This window comes from Pseudophryne corroboree, chromosome 11 (genome assembly GCF_028390025.1).
Source record: "Pseudophryne corroboree isolate aPseCor3 chromosome 11, aPseCor3.hap2, whole genome shotgun sequence".
Taxonomy (NCBI): domain Eukaryota; kingdom Metazoa; phylum Chordata; class Amphibia; order Anura; family Myobatrachidae; genus Pseudophryne; species Pseudophryne corroboree.
Genome location: NC_086454.1, coordinates 23,243,359 through 23,259,394, shown reverse-complemented (window position 1 = coordinate 23,259,394; position 16,036 = coordinate 23,243,359). Strand labels below are relative to the sequence as shown.

The 16,036-nt window shown below is 48.9% G+C and overlaps 1 protein-coding gene across 3 annotated transcripts in view; it reads left to right on the top strand.

The window, feature by feature from the left end:
- Nucleotides 1-16,036, top strand: part of NELL1 (neural EGFL like 1) — a 1,344,875-nt gene that overhangs the window by 1,253,694 nt on the left and 75,145 nt on the right. For all 3 annotated transcript variants that reach the window (XM_063946373.1, XM_063946374.1, XM_063946375.1), the window contains one exon: nt 10,547-10,740. In XM_063946373.1, the coding sequence (XP_063802443.1) occupies nt 10,547-10,740 (194 nt within the window). The remainder of the gene's footprint in view (nt 1-10,546; nt 10,741-16,036) is intronic.

Here is a 16,036-nt window from a genome sequence, read left to right as displayed (position 1 = left end):
AAGACCCTCTGGCAGGTTGCCATCCAGTCTACGGTAGCTCTCCGGTCATATTCGTCTTTGGGAATGCCACAGAGCAGCTCTGTCAGGGGCGTTGCGATCTTGGTGAAGTCTTTCACGAATCGACGGTAGTACCCCACGAACCCTAGAAACCGTCTGATGTCTTTAACCGTACTTGGGACAGGCCACTCTACCACTGTCTTTAACCGTACTTGGGACAGGCCACTCTACCACTGCCTTGATCTTTTCTGGGTATGGGGAGACTCCTGCCGAATTAACCACGTGTCCCAAGTACTGGACTTCAGGTTTTAGGAGGAAGCATTTGCTGGGTTTCAGCTTCAACCCGTATTTGTCCAACTGTTGAAACACCTCCCTCAAGTGTTGCAGATGCGCGGCGTACGTTTCCGAAAAGATGATAATATCCTACAAGGAAAGGAGTACAGTTTAGAAATTACAGTGACCCAGACAATGCTCCATCGCCCACTAGAACGTGGCCGGAGCATTGCATAGCCCAAATGGCATCCTGTTAAATTCGTATAGTCCCATTGGGGTGACGAAAGCCGTCTTCTCTTTGTCCGCTTCGGCCACCTGGACCTGCCAATATCCGCTGGTCAGGTCCAGTGTAGAGAAGTATTTGGCCGCCTTGAGGGACGTTAGTGACTCCTCGATACGAAGCAGTGGGTATGCGTCTCGGTGTGTCACGCTGTTCAATTTTCTATAGTCTACACAGAAGCGTAATTGTCCGTCTTTCTTTTTCACTAGAACCATCAGGCCGGCCCAGGGACTATGGCTTTCTCGGATGTTTCCGTTTCTCTTCATGTCCTCGAACATCTGTCGGACCGGCTGGTGTAGGGCTGGGGCCACCGGTCGGTGTCGGCCTTTGATAGGTCGAGCGTCCCCCGTAGGGATCTGATTAATTTCTTCTACGACCCCCAATTCGGAGGGTTCTCTGCTGAAAGCGACAGCGTTTTCTTTCACCACTTGTAGAACTCTCTGTCGGTGTTCTTCCCTGGTGTTTGCATCTCCGACTTGAACTTCGTTCCACCACGCACAGGTAAGTGTATTTCCTGACTCTTTTTTCAATTCCAGCGGTACATTGTCCCACCGGCGGGACAGGATGTAATACGTCCTGGAACGTGGTCCACAACAACGTCGCCAACGGTTGGCTGCGGTACAGTTTGACCGTGTGATTGTGGGAGTTTAACACCCGCACTGGGACTCTCCCATTCTCGACCCTGACGAGAGCACTAGCCACCACCACATCATGGCGTGCCGGTATCAGGCATGTTTCAATGAGGGCATCGTAATCACATCCGCTTTGACCACAGTATTGTCTCCGAATTTGGTTGTAATTTGATGAGTTTCCCATCAGTTAATCCGATTTTCCCGACTTCTCCCGTATAAACCTTTGGTGACCTTGTAACACTGATTGTATTCTGTAAGGCTCTTTGGGCTGACGGACCCGTATTTGTCAGCCTCCCCCTCAAGATGGTCACTAGTTCTTCGGGGCAGTGCTGTAATATATTCATGCCTAAGATTATGGGTGCTACCTTTCCTTCCCCACTTGTGGTTACTAAGCACCCTTCTTTGTGCAAGAGAGTCCCTCCAATCTTCATGTCGGCCTCCCAATATCTGGCGCACAAAATCTCCAGCCAGGAAGGGGGTGGTGAAAGTAACTGATCCTTCCCCCAATATTGTTGGAGGGTCGCCAGCGGTATAGTTGTTATTTGCGTCCTCGTGCCTAGCATGGCGAGTGTCTCTACCACTTCCCTGGATCTGGGTCTATTCCCAACGTTCTCCCTGAGGCCATCCTGACTGTTAGTTCCTCCGTTTGTTTCCACAACATTTGTAACTGGTCCCCGGAGGGGTTCTGCCCACCTTGCATCAGGGTATCCTTGTTCCTCTTTGTCCTATCAGGACTGGTAGCCGCGGCTCTGTGTGGGTTTTGATGTTCGTGGAAACCCAGTAATTCTGGCTATTCTTCTACGCGGTCTACTTGCGTGCCAACTACTGAAATAGCGGCTTCTTTGAAGTGTGGGAATGATTTTCCCGTCATCTGCCTGTGCAATAATCTCAGTTGTGCTCGCACGCTCTCTCTCGATGCCCCTTCTATCAATTGGACCGTCAATGCTTCGTCCGAGTTTTTTGCTTCTTCTGGATCAATGGCCTGGATTGCCCTCAGGGTCTCTTGTAAACGGAGACCATAATCTCACAGCGTCTCCCCTGATTGTTGCTTTCTTGCATAAAGCTTCATTTTTAATTCTGGGAGGGACTTTGTTTCAAAAGTGGTAGACAGTCTTTTCAATTTTTGTTCCATGTCCTCCTAATTGTCTGGGGGCCACGATATCACTTCGCGGAGGGCAGGCCCCGTTAGCTGACCTATCAGGATCTCCACTTTCTGCTGTTCCTGTAATGAGTATAACCAAAACATCGACTTCAGTTTATTCTTGAATTCAACGAATGTGGTTCCTTGCGGCTTGTTAGTATCTCCGCTGTAGGTAGGTAGCCACGGGTCCCCAAAGTAGTATGGGAGCGTGATTGGTGTGGCTGCTGCCATAGCGGGTGGCCCTTGTTGTTCTACCCTCTGTTCTCCTATTGGCGCTCCATCCCCGGACTGTGGTTGTTGTTGTTCCATTACTGTTTCCCCGGGTTACTTCTTTGAACTGGGCTCCGAATCCTGTTCGTAGACGCCAATTAAGCCTTTGTGGTGCACACGGCCTGAGTGTAGGTGCGAGTACCTTATCGATGCGGGGGATACCCCCGGTTCTTGTCATCCGGCAGTTCAAAGGCACCTGTTGGGAAACTCAATGAGCGAGTAACACCTGGACTATGCAATCGAGGTCTTTTATTATTCCACAAATTTTACAGTTTAAGTGCTTTCGACGTCACTGGGGTGAGAACTCCTGGATTCTTCTGTGCTGTCAGACGCCTCATCAACCAACAGATTACTTTCAATAATGCTCCTGCATTTATAACGAACGCCACACGTTCAGAACGGTAGCTTCAGCAACAGTGAGGGAATTACCTTATCTATAATGCACATAACAATTCACAACAGAATAATTAACATACGTACATCCCACCCACTCTGGGGGTCATTCCGACCCGATCGCACGCTGCCATTTTTCGCAGCGCGGCGATCAGGCCAGAACTGCGCATGCGTATGCACCGCAATGCGCAGGCGCATCGTACGGGTACAAAGTGGATCGTTGCTTGGCGGTGGATTTAACGAAGAATCCATTCGCACAGCCGATCGTAAGGAGATTGACAGGAAGAAGGTGTTTATGGGTGTCAACTGACCGTTTTCAGGGAGTGGTTGGAAAAATGCAGGCGTGTCCAAGCGTTTGCAGGGCGGTTGTCTGATGTCAATTCCGGGACCGGACAGGCTGAAGTGATCGTAGCTGCTGAGTAAGTCCAGACCTACTCAGAAACTGCACAAACTATTTTTGTACCGCTCGGCTGCACAGGCGTTCGCACACTTGCACAGCTAAAATACACTCCCCAGTGGGCGGCGACCATGCGAACGCTGGACTGCAAAAAGTAGCTAGCGAGCGATCAACTCAGAATGTCCCCCTCTGTTAGGCTGGCAATGGTGTACCTTTTATTACTAACACTTGCAAGTGTGTGGTGAACAAAACCCGACCTGTGCACAGGAATTTGAGTCTCTTTCCACCCATATCAGGTAGTCTCATAACGATGGCCTGTGTCACTGGCTGAAGGACAGGCTTAGCCGGAAAACCTATTCCTGTTAATGGGGTTTACACTGTCACTCTCCTGCTCACTGCTGATGGGTGCAGGATTTACCTTTAGACAATTAACCCAGTGTTGGGGTATTTTAGGGAGAGACAGGAAGGCATGTGTCTATATAATGGTCCTGGCTCAGACCTGCGGTGGCTGTGAGGGTGCCCAGTACCTTCCCAGTTGCCAGATCCCACTGGTTGTCGGGTTCCTGGCCCACTTAGTGGCGCTAGGTCACTGCAGTCCCGTCCGGTGCCGCCTCTGTATGGTAGGCCTCTGTCCAACGGTCACTGACTGGCTGTCTCCGGTCCTGGGTCACGCTAGTGAGGACGTTATGCGTTGCCGCACTCAGCTCTGACCCCTTGTCCCGCTCCGGGAACACGGCCGCCGCTGTGTCACTCCTGGTCCGCGCACGTGTGTACACCCGCTGGCTCTCCTGCGCGCTCTCCACACTGCTGCTGCTGCTCCTTCCCGCCGCGCTCAGGACACTCTCCTCTCCGCATTCCAGCCAATCCTCTCCTGCTTTGTCCTGTCAATCACTCGGTCTGCCTGGGGTAGACCCCGCCTCTTCCTGCCTCAGCTCTGTCTTGGGACACATTACCCCCCTAGCTCCCAGCATATTATGGGCTGGATTTGCCCATACGCAAAGGGCACTTCTTAGGTGTCACGGGATGCCACACATGCATGCATTTGCTTTGTGAGCATGTGTACAACTAAAGGTTACACTCAGGGGCTGATCAAGAGAGAGTAGGGCCCTTGTGCAGCCTCCGTCCAGGGCCCTCCCCTCTCTCACTGGCTTCTCCCGCAGTAAACTACTGTCAGGTGCGCCATTTTCCCGGTGATTTCTACAGTGTGCATTTGCAGATCTCCGGAAACATGGCGCTTGCATTGTGTTCCCGGTGATACCTGCAGCATTGACGGAGAGGTAAGTATTTTGAATGGGTGCAGAGGGGCCTCCCGGGACCGAGGCCCGTGACTAAACTGGCGTAATACTCTACATGAGCCCCTCAGAGTCCTGGGATCCAGACATGAAGCTGAATGAGACCTGTTCAGATGAGGCTCTGCATTTGCTAATGGCCAGATCCGTAGAGGTCTGTGTGAACCTCAGGTTACTTACAATCATCTCTCCCAACCACGGTCATTCCAGGTACAAATTGTTATCACGCAGCTTGTAATTTGTGTTCTTCTTACTAAGAATACAGGAGAATGAAGCGTTACGTTGCGGCCGGCCCCGGCAATACAGCGTGTGCGGTTCCCAGCTACAATAGCTACAATGGATGCTGTGGATAATTGAGTCAGCTGGAGGAAAGGGCTTTTAATCAGATATGATAGTGAGACCTGAATTCAGATGTTCCACGTGAAAGCAGACGAGCCGCAGATTACATTTTATCTGCTGCGTCATCGTATGTGAGATGCAGAGGCTGAAACGTGCCTGGTGAATATTGCTGTGTAACAGACATACGGAACACGGCGCAGTCGCCTTTCCTCGCTGCTGCCGCGATATTACCGCTATGGGCGGCAGTTGTGGATAAGTGGCCGTTTCTCTGGAAGTGTCACTCTATTAATGGCACTGATGTGCAAAATATACACCCTGAATTGCAACAGCCTCCATACAGAACATGAGAAGTGGTACTGGGCCGTTACCTACACACATGGTATTACCTGAGAAGTCGTACTGTGCAGTAACGCATACGTATAGAAGAACACATACCAAGAATTACATCCAGCATACCGACCATGAGAAGTGGTACTGTGCCATTATCTACACACAGATAATTACATGAGAAGTTGTACTGTGCAGTTACGCATACGTATAGAAGAACACATACCAAGAATTAAATCCAGCATACCGATCATGAGAAGTGGTACTGTGCCATTATCTACACACACGGAATTACATGAGAAGTCATACTGTGCAGTACGCATATGTATAGAAAAACACATACCAAGAATTACATCCAGCATACCGACCATGAGAAGTGGTACTGTGCCAATATCTACACATACGGAATTACATCCGGCATACAGACCATGAGAAGTGGTACTGTGCCAATATCTACACATATACGGAATTACATCCGGCATACAGACCATGAGAAGTGGTACTGTGCAGTTATCTACACACATGGAATTACATGAGAAGTTGTACTGTGCAGTAACGCATATGTATAGAAAAACACATACCAAGAATTACATCCAGCATACCGACCATGAGAAGTGGTACTGTGCCAATATCTACACACACGGAATTACATCCGGTATACAAACCATGAGAAGTGCTACTGTGCAGTTATCTGTGCACATAGAATAAGAGCACATACTGAGAATTATATCCAGCATACAGACCATGAGAAGTGGTACTGTGCAGTTATCTGTGCACATAGAATAAGAACACATACTGAGAATTACATCCAGCATACAGACCATGAGAAGTGGTACTGTGCAGTTATATGTGCACATAGAATAAGAACACATACTGATAATTATATCCAGCATACAGACCATGAGAAGTGGTACTGTGCAGTTATCTGTGCCATAGAATTAGAGCACATACTGAGAATTACATCCAGCATATAGACCATGAGAAGTGGTACTGTGCAGTTATCTGTGCCATAGAATTAGAGCACATACTGAGAATTACATCCAGCATACAGACCATGAGAAGTGGTACTGTGCAGTTCTGTGCACATAGAATAAGAACACATAATGAGAATTACATCCAGCATACAGACCATGAGAAGTGGTACTGTGTAGTTATCTGTGCCATAGAATAAGAGCACATACTGAGAATTACATCCAGCATACAGACCATGAGAAGTGGTACTGTGCAGTTATCTGTGCCATAGAATAAGAGCACATACTGAGAATTACATCCAGCATACAGACCATGAGAAGTGGTACTGTGCAGTTATCTGTGCCATAGAATAATAGCACATACTGAGAATTACATCCAGCATACAGACCATGAGAAGTGTTACTGTGCCGTTATATGTGCACATAGAATAAGAAAACATACTGAGAATTACATCCAGCATACAAACCACATGAAATGGTACTATGCAGTAACATAGAATAAGAATAGAAACTAAGAATTGCATACAGCCTACGAGAAATGGTACTGTGCTTTTTTCTATACACACTAAATAAAAGCAGATACTGAGAACTGCATAGAGACGGAGAGGGATCTCTGTTTCCCATTTTCACGTGACAGCATTGCTGGAGAGGCCCCTGATCCCTCCCCTCTGCCCTGTCACTGCACATATTTACACACAGACACTGGTACTGGCATTATATGAAGCTGCAAATGATTATCTTCCGCCTTTAGCTTGTATGAGTAGATCAGACGCACCGTGACTGCATATAACATTGTGCCAGAGACGGTGCCTCTGATTGCACCATCCACCTGGATGCCCCGGTAAGATCCCTGCTGTGCCAATATTCCCGTCATTCTGCCACGGAGAGCCCCGGCAACCCGGTAATGGGCTACCCTCCTTCCCACTCACCCCCCCCGGAGAAATGTATAATAGATTAAGTTGGCTTTGTTCAGTGCAAACAAGTCTGTGCTATGGAGACTATGAGTAATGTCAGCATCCATAATTGCCAACATCTGGCTTTCTATAAATCTGCTAAATTGCGTGGAAGGCGAAATGAGATTCTTCTGTCATAAGTAAAAGCAATTACACCAAGTCTCTGCGCTCTCGGCCCCAGAGCTCACCTGTAGAACCCTCTCTGCTTCGGGCGGTGCGGCCAGTCTCTCTCCTGGCACTGTAATCCCGTTTACATCTCATTGTCCAATTACACACAGACACTACAGCGCCGAGTCCTTTATTTATTTCAGCCGTCACACTGAGAAATCAATTTGTAAAATAGTTTCTTGTCTAGCCGTCAATGTAACGCACCCTGAGATGGTCATTGTGCAGGGGACTGGGAGAGGGGGTGTAAGGCGGCCCAGGTAGGTGGCTTTGCCTGACTATTCCTTTATCTTTAATGTTTTTGATGAATATTTTCTGCACAAATTAGTCTTTGCAGAACGAATGTTTTTGACTTTAACAGAACATTTTTTTTTACTGTAGGCTTTAGATTCTTTGGTTCTCGATTATATGGTGAGTGACACGTTGCACTGACTACACAGCGGTATTGCTAGGTCAGGCGAACGCCGTGTGTACAAGTGCGTATACTTACACCCAGCTGTCATCATCATTCTCCTGGTGACCAGTTGTAACTTGTAATTCTCTTCCCGCACTACATAGTACAACTTCCCATTATATAGCGCAGTAACCAGTTCCAAACCGATGGAAACCGACACAGTCTAACTGTATGAGGCATATGTATCAAAGCTTGGAGATGATTGATCAACAAGTTTTATCGTGCGCAACAAGTTTTAAAGCTTGTTGCATATGATAAATGGCGTTCCAGCTATACAGCTCCTAACTGTCATTTGATAGATGACAGCTGGGAGCTAATTGGCTGGAGCACCATTTTTCCATGGTTGCGTCATAGGAGGCGGAGCAATGTATAACAAACGACACAGGGTCGTGGTGGCCGCGATCACATCATCATGGGCGTGCCCCCAGCTGTACAGTGTCGAGATTACCAGCATTGTACAACGGGGGGCGTGGCTATGATGACGCGATTCAGCGCGAATAGTCATCAAGCGCTGGGACTGCCCTCTTCATTCAGTATGCGGGCTGTTATCTAGCTGCAGCGGCCGGCTCTGGGAGGATTGCCCACTTTTCCAGGCGGCCAGGAGAGTAGGTAAGTTTTAAAACTCATTGCGCATGATAAAACTCACTGGTTGGTGCCATGGGGCTGATTAATCAATCAGCTCACATGTCATTTTTCAAACACAGCCTATAACATGGCAGTTAGGAGCTGATTGGTTGGTACTTTATCTCTCTCCACTTTATCTCTCTCTTAACTTTGATACATATGCCACTAAATCCTATGCAGGGCTGCCGGAAGAATTTGCGGGCCCTGGTAAAGCTGCTTCATATGGGTTGTGAGATCACCCCCCCCTCCCTCCCTCCCTCCAATTAACGAGACCCAGTTTGAGCACTCATTCCAGAGCGGCATTTGGCACCATGTGACCAGTCTGGGGTAGCGGACCTTGGTTCTGATGACGTTGGCCGCCTTGTAAATGTGTGCAGTGAAATGTTACATTATAAAGTGATTGCTTTGGTGGGTGGGAGGGAGACATCAGTCACAAGATTGCCGCTCAAAATTATCTGCGAGAGATTCTAAAATTGACTTATGATGCGCTTTATGAATCCGGCTACGCACTCAGCCTGGTTTTATTGTGCTGATATGTTTTACAATAGCATCTGCGTGTACAAGAGATAAATTTAAAGGGACTTTATGTTTTTGTTTTATCTGGCACCCAGCGCGAGAAGTTGTAGGATACATGAGAATGTGGATAATGGATGTTCTGCAAAAATCACTTTCTATACACTAAGATCTTGTCCAATGTGATGTCTGTTCCGTGGTCTGACTGACGAGAACAGTGCCGCAGTTCTGCGATATTCATTACTAGGATTCCCTGATCTCTGCGACAGTGACAGGGCGCATACTACATACTGGATTTGTGTGTTGCAGACAATGGATTTGCATAACTTCCAAAATCCGGATGTAGCCACGCCTTCGCTGAGAGGGTGGTGTAATTATACCGCCATAAACGCATCTGACCCCTCTGGAGGTCAGGGTAATCTGAGGCTGCTTAATAGATGATTGGGCCACGGGGAGGAGGCTGTTTTCATAGGAACTCCCCTAGACCCTAATTATTTCTGGAGTTCGCCCGATAGTGCAGCATATCTGACAATGTTGGGCAAGTACCGACAAATCCCTGTTACATTCCCTGCGTCTCAGCCATAGCGCCCAGAGCCCCCCTGTGCAGTCTGCTCTTTCTTGTGTGAGTGTGGCGGATACCAACCACCGTCCCCCACAAAACGTACAGGGTTCCCTCATCCCAATCAGCCTTCACTTTGCGTAGCATTGCGTGAAACAAGACAGACAGACCCGGAAAACTTTGGTGTACGCAGCTCTGACTGCAGAATGATCTCTCCCCTTATACAGGAGTCCCATGTCTTCTAATCACCTAGCGGTGCAGATTACAATTAGGAATCATGAAATTAGGGATTATCGCTCCCTACTGTGCGCACCACACGAGCGAGACTAGGGGGTTTATCTACAAAGCGGGGTGTTGCAAAATACGGTACTACTGATCGTGTTTATACAGGGCAATACTGTTACACGGATAGGTGTTGCCGGTACAATCATTACCAATCAATCAGGTTTGCTATCGGAGGAAGTGTCTGATTCTGGGCACAGATTCCCTTATCGGTATTATACAGTAGCTTCTGCTCCGGTAGGCCAGGAACGGACAGTCCCTAATAGCCCTTCAGTCTGGCATACCTTGGGACAGGTCCTTGTTAGAAACAACCCCAATTCACTCAAACCGCACCTCCTAATATTTTGAGGCTGCTACCCTTTGTGGCCACAGAATTACACTTCTACCTAAGTTAGGATGGTTGCTAGGATTTGTGGCCAGAGATCAGACCTAAATGAACAAATATGATAATTACAGAGTGTCCATCAGTAAGGAAACCTCCTTGTTCCTGAAATGTTTTGGCGTCATCTTCCTCTCAGACACATGTCCCGCACATCCATCTTTTACAAAAAAAAAAAAATGGTTGCAAATCTCAGATTCATAAATGGTTTTATTTTGCTCAAGAGACCTACTGTAACAGAGATGTACCTTATGCCTGAACAGACCCTGTATACAGAAGTATAACTCTGCATGTGTATTTTCTTCCAGACATTGATGAATGCACGCTAAGGACGCACACGTGTTGGAATGATTCAGCTTGCGTGAACTTAGAAGGCGGCTTTGACTGTCTCTGCCCATCTGGGCCATCGTGTACTGGGGACTGTCCTCATGAAGGTGGACTGAAACGCAACGGCCAAGTCTGGACTTTAAAGGAAGACAGATGTTCTGTCTGTTCCTGCAAGGTAAGACTGATGGAAGCCTTGAGCGTTATCATCTCACTGATAATAGGGGAGCATGGAGGCTGGAGGAGATGTTAGATGAAGGATCTACGGGAGCAGGTCCGTTGGGTCACATGAAAGAGATATGATTACAGCTTGAGTTCTACACAGCCGGTTACCTGATCCATGTAAATGTAATGTTTGTTTCTCTGACGTCCTAGTGGATGCTGGGAACTCCGTAAGGACCATGGGGAATAGCGGCTCCGCAGGAGACTGGGCACAAAAGTAAAGCTTTAGGACTACCTGGTGTGCACTGGCTCCTCCCCCTATGACCCTCCTCCAAGCCTCAGTTAGATTTTTGTGCCCGGACGAGAAGGGTGCACACTAGGGGCTCTCCTGAGCTTCTTAGTGAAAGTTTAGTTTTAGGTTTTTTATTTTCAGTGAGACCTGCTGGCAACAGGCTCACTGCATCGAGGGACTAAGGGGAGAAGAAGCGAACCTGCCTGCTTGCAGCCAGCTTGGGCTTCTTAGGCTACTGGACACCATTAGCTCCAGAGGGACCGAACACAGGCCCAGCCTCGGAGCTCGGTCCCAGAGCCGCGCCGCCGGCCCCCTTACAGAGCCAGAAGCAAGAAGAGGTCCGGAAAAATCGGCGGCAGAAGACATCAGTCTTCAACAAGGTAGCGCACAGCACTGCAGCTGTGCGCCATTGTTACTCAGGCACACTTCACACTTCGGTCACTGAGGGTGCAGGGCGCTAGGGGGGGGCGCCCTGAGCAGCAATGTAAACACCTTGGCTGGCAAAAATACACCACATATAACCCCCAGGGCTATATGGATGTATTTTAACCCCTGCCAGAACTCACCAAAAAGCGGGAGAAAAGGCCGCCGAGAAGGGGGCGGAGCCTATCTCCTCAGCACACGGGCGCCATTTTCCATCACAGCTCCGCTGGAAGGACGTCTCCCTGACTCTCCCCTGCAGTCCTGCACTACATAAAAGGGTAAAAAAGAGAGGGGGGCACTAATTTGGCGCAGTTTTAATAATAACAGCAGCTATAAAGGGAAAAGCACATTTTATAGTGGTATTCCTGTCTATATATAGCGCTCTGGTGTGTGCTGGCATACTCTCCCTCTGTCTCCCCAAAGGGCTAGTGGGGTCCTGTCCTCTATCAGAGCATTCCCTGTGTGTGTGCGGTGTGTCGGTACGATTGTGTCGACATGTTTGAGGAGGAAAATGAGATGGAGGCGGAGCAATTGCCTATTATAGAGTTGTCACCCCCTAGGGAGTCGATACCTGAGTGGATGAGCTTATGGAAGGAATTGCGTGACAGTGTCAACTCTTTACGAAAGACAGTTGACGTCATGAGACAGCCGGCTATTCAGCTTGTGCCTGTCCAGGGGTCTCAAACGCCATCAGGGGCTTTAAAACGCCCGTTACCTCAAATGGCAGACACAGACACGGATACTGACTCCAGTGTCGATGATGAGGAGACAAACGTGACTTCCACTAGGGCCACACGTTACATGATTGAAGCAATGAAAAATGTATTGCATATCTCTGATAATACAAGTACCACTAAGAAGGGTATTATGTTTGGTGAGAAAAAATTGCCTGTAGTTTTTCCTGTATCCGAGGAATTAAATGAAGTGTGTGATGAGGCGTGGGTTTCCCCCGATAAAAAACTGATAATTCCTAAAAGGTTATTGGCATCATACCCTTTCCCGCCAGAGGATAGGGCACGTTGGGAAACACCCCCTAGGGTGGATAAAGCGCTCACACGCTTGTCTAAACAGGTAGCACTACCCTCTCCTGATACGGCCGCCCTAAAGGAACCTGCCGATAGAAAGCTGGAGAATATCCTAAAATGTATATACACTCACACGGGTGTTATACTGCGACCAGCAATCGCCTCAGCCTGGATGTGCAGTGCGGGCGTGGCGTGGTCGGATTCCCTGACTGAAAATATTGATACCCTAGATAGGGACAGTATATTACTGACTAGAGAGCATTTGAAGGATGCATTTCTATATATGCGTGATGCACAGAGGGATATTTGCCGACTGGCATCAAGAGTTAGCGCGCTGTCCATTTCTGCAAGAAGAGGTTTATGGACGCGGCAGTGGTCAGGTGATGCGGATTCTAAAAGGCACATGGAAGTATTGCCTTATAAGGGGGAGGAGTTATTTGGGGTAGGTCTATCAGACCTGGTAGCCACGGCAACTGCTGGAAAATCCACATTTTTACCCCAGGTAGCTTCTCAACCTAAGAAGACGCCGTATTATCAGGCGCAGTCCTTTCGGCCCCATAAGGGCAAGCGGGCAAAAGGCGCCTCATTTCTGCCCCGTGGCAGAGGGAGAGGAAAAAGGCTGCAGCTAACAGCCAGTTCCCAGGAACAAAAGCCCTCTCCCGCCTCCGCAAAGTCCTCAGCATGACGCTGGGGCTTTACAAGCGGACTCAGGCACGGTGGGGGCCCGTCTCAAGAAGTTCAGTGCGCAGTGGGCCCACTCGCAAGTGGACCCCTGGATCCTTCAGGTGGTATCTCAGGGGTACAAATTGGAATTCGAGACGTCTCCCCCTCGCCGTTTTCTAAAGTCTGCTTTACCGACGTCTCCCTCAGACAGGGAGGCAGTATTGGAAGCCATTCACAAGCTGTATTCCCAGCAGGTGATAATCAAGGTACCCCTCCTACAACAGGGAAAGGGGTACTATTCCACACTATTTGTGGTACCGAAGCCGGACGGCTCGGTGAGACCAATTTTAAATCTAAAATCCTTGAACACTTACATACAAAGGTTCAAATTCAAGATGGAGTCACTCAGAGCAGTGATTGCAAACCTGGAAGAAGGGGACTATATGGTGTCTCTGGACATCAAAGATGCTTACCTACATGTCCCAATTTACCCTTCTCACCAAGGGTACCTCAGGTTTGTGGTACAGAACTGTCACTATCAGTTTCAGACGCTGCCGTTTGGATTGTCCACGGCACCCCGGGTCTTTACCAAGGTTATGGCCGAAATGATGATACTCCTTCGAAGGAAGGGAGTTTTAGTTATCCCTTACTTGGACGATCTCCTGATAAGGGCAAGATCCAGGGAACAGTTGGAAGTCGGGGTAGCACTATCTCAGATAGTGCAGCGCCAGCACGGTTGGATTCTCAATATTCCAAAATCGCAGCTGATCCCGACGACACGCCTTCTATTCCTAGGGAGGATCCTGGACACAGTCCAGAAAAAGGTGTTTCTCCCGGAGGAGAAAGCCAGGGAGTTATCCGAACTAGTCAGAAATCTCCTAAAACCAGGCCAAGTCTCAGTGCATCAATGCACAAGGGTCCTGGGAAAGATGGTGGCTTCTTACGAAGCAATCCCATTCGGCAGATTCCACGCAAGAACCTTCCAGTGGGATCTGCTAGACAAATGGTCCGGGTCGCATCTTCAGATGCATCAGCGGATAATCTTGTCACCAAGGACAAGGGTGTCTCTCCTGTGGTGGTTGCAGAGTGCTCATCTTCTAGAGGGCCGCAGATTCGGCATTCAGGACTGGGTCCTGGTGACCACGGATGCCAGCCTGAGAGGCTGGGGAGCAGTCACACAGGGAAGAAATTTCCAGGGCTTGTGGTCAAGCCTGGAGACATCACTTCACATAAATATCCTGGAGCTAAGGGCCATCTACAATGCTCTAAGCCTAGCAAGACCTCTGCTTCAAGGTCAGCCGGTGCTGATCCAGTCAGACAACATCACGGCAGTCGCCCACGTAAACAGACAGGGCGGCACAAAAAGCAGGAGGGCAATGGCAGAAGCTGCAAGGATTCTTCGCTGGGCGGAAAATCATGTGATAGCACTGTCAGCAGTGTTCATTCCGGGAGTGGACAACTGGGAAGCAGACTTCCTCAGCAGACACGACCTCCACCCGGGAGAGTGGGGACTTCACCCAGAAGTCTTCCACATGATTGTGAACCGTTGGGAAAAACCAAAGGTGGACATGATGGCGTCCCGCCTCAACAAAAAACTAGACAGGTATTGCGCCAGGTCAAGGGACCCTCAGGCAATAGCTGTGGACGCTCTGGTAACACCGTGGGTGTACCAGTCAGTGTATGTGTTCCCTCCTCATGATTCTCAGTACCTTGGGTATGAGAGGCAAAGAAGGAGAGGAGTAAGGACTATACTCGTGGCTCCGGATTGGCCAAGAAGGACTTGGTACCCGGAACTTCAAGAGATGCTCACAGAGGACCCGTGGCCTCTACCTCTAAGAAGGGACCTGCTCCAGCAGGGACCCTGTCTGTTCCAAGACTTACCGCGGCTGCGTTTGACGGCATGGCGGTTGAACGCCGGATCCTGAAGGAAAAAGGCATTCCGGATGAAGTCATCCCTACCCTGATCAAAGCCAGGAAGGATGTAACCGTACAGCATTATCACCGTATTTGGCGTAAATATGCTGCGTGGTGCGAGGCCAGGAAGGCCCTTACAGAGGAATTTCAACTGGGTCGTTTCCTGCATTTCCTGCAAACAGGACTGTCTATGGGCCTAAAATTAGGGTCCATTAAGGTTCAAATTTCGGCCCTGTCGATTTTCTTCCAGAAAGAACTGGCTTCAGTTCCTGAAGTTCAGACGTTTGTCAAGGGGGTACTGCATATACAGCCTCCTTTTGTGCCTCCAGTGGCACCTTGGGATCTCAATGTAGTTTTGGGGTTCCTAAAATCACATACGGACAGGGCAGAATTGAGGACTCGTCCTCAATTTCTCCCTAAGGTGGTTTCAGCGTTTCACTTGAACCAGCCTATTGTGGTACCTGCGGCTACTAGGGACTTGGAGGACTCCAAGTTGCTGGATGTAGTCAGGGCCCTGAAAATATATGTTTCCAGGACGGCTGGAGTCAGAAAATCTGACTTGCTGTTTATCCTGTATGCACCAAACAAGCTGGGTGCTCCTGCTTCTAAGCAGACTATTGCTCGTTGGATTTGTAGTACAATTCAGCTTGCACATTCTGTGGCAGGCCTGCCACAGCCAAAATCTGTAGAAGCCCATTCCACAAGGAAGGTGGGCTCATCTTGGGCGGCTGCCCGAGGGGTCTCGGCTTTACAACTTTGCCGAGCAGCTACTTGGTCAGGGGCAAACACGTTTGCTAAATTCTACAAATTTGATACCCTGGCTGAGGAGGACCTGGAGTTCTCTCATTCGGTGCTGCAGAGTCATCCGCACTCTCCCGCCCCTTTGGGAGCTTTGGTATAATCCCCATGGTCCTTACGGAGTTCCCAGCATCCACTAGGACGTCAGAGAAAATAAGAATTTACATACCGATAATTCTATTTCTCGTAGTCCGCAG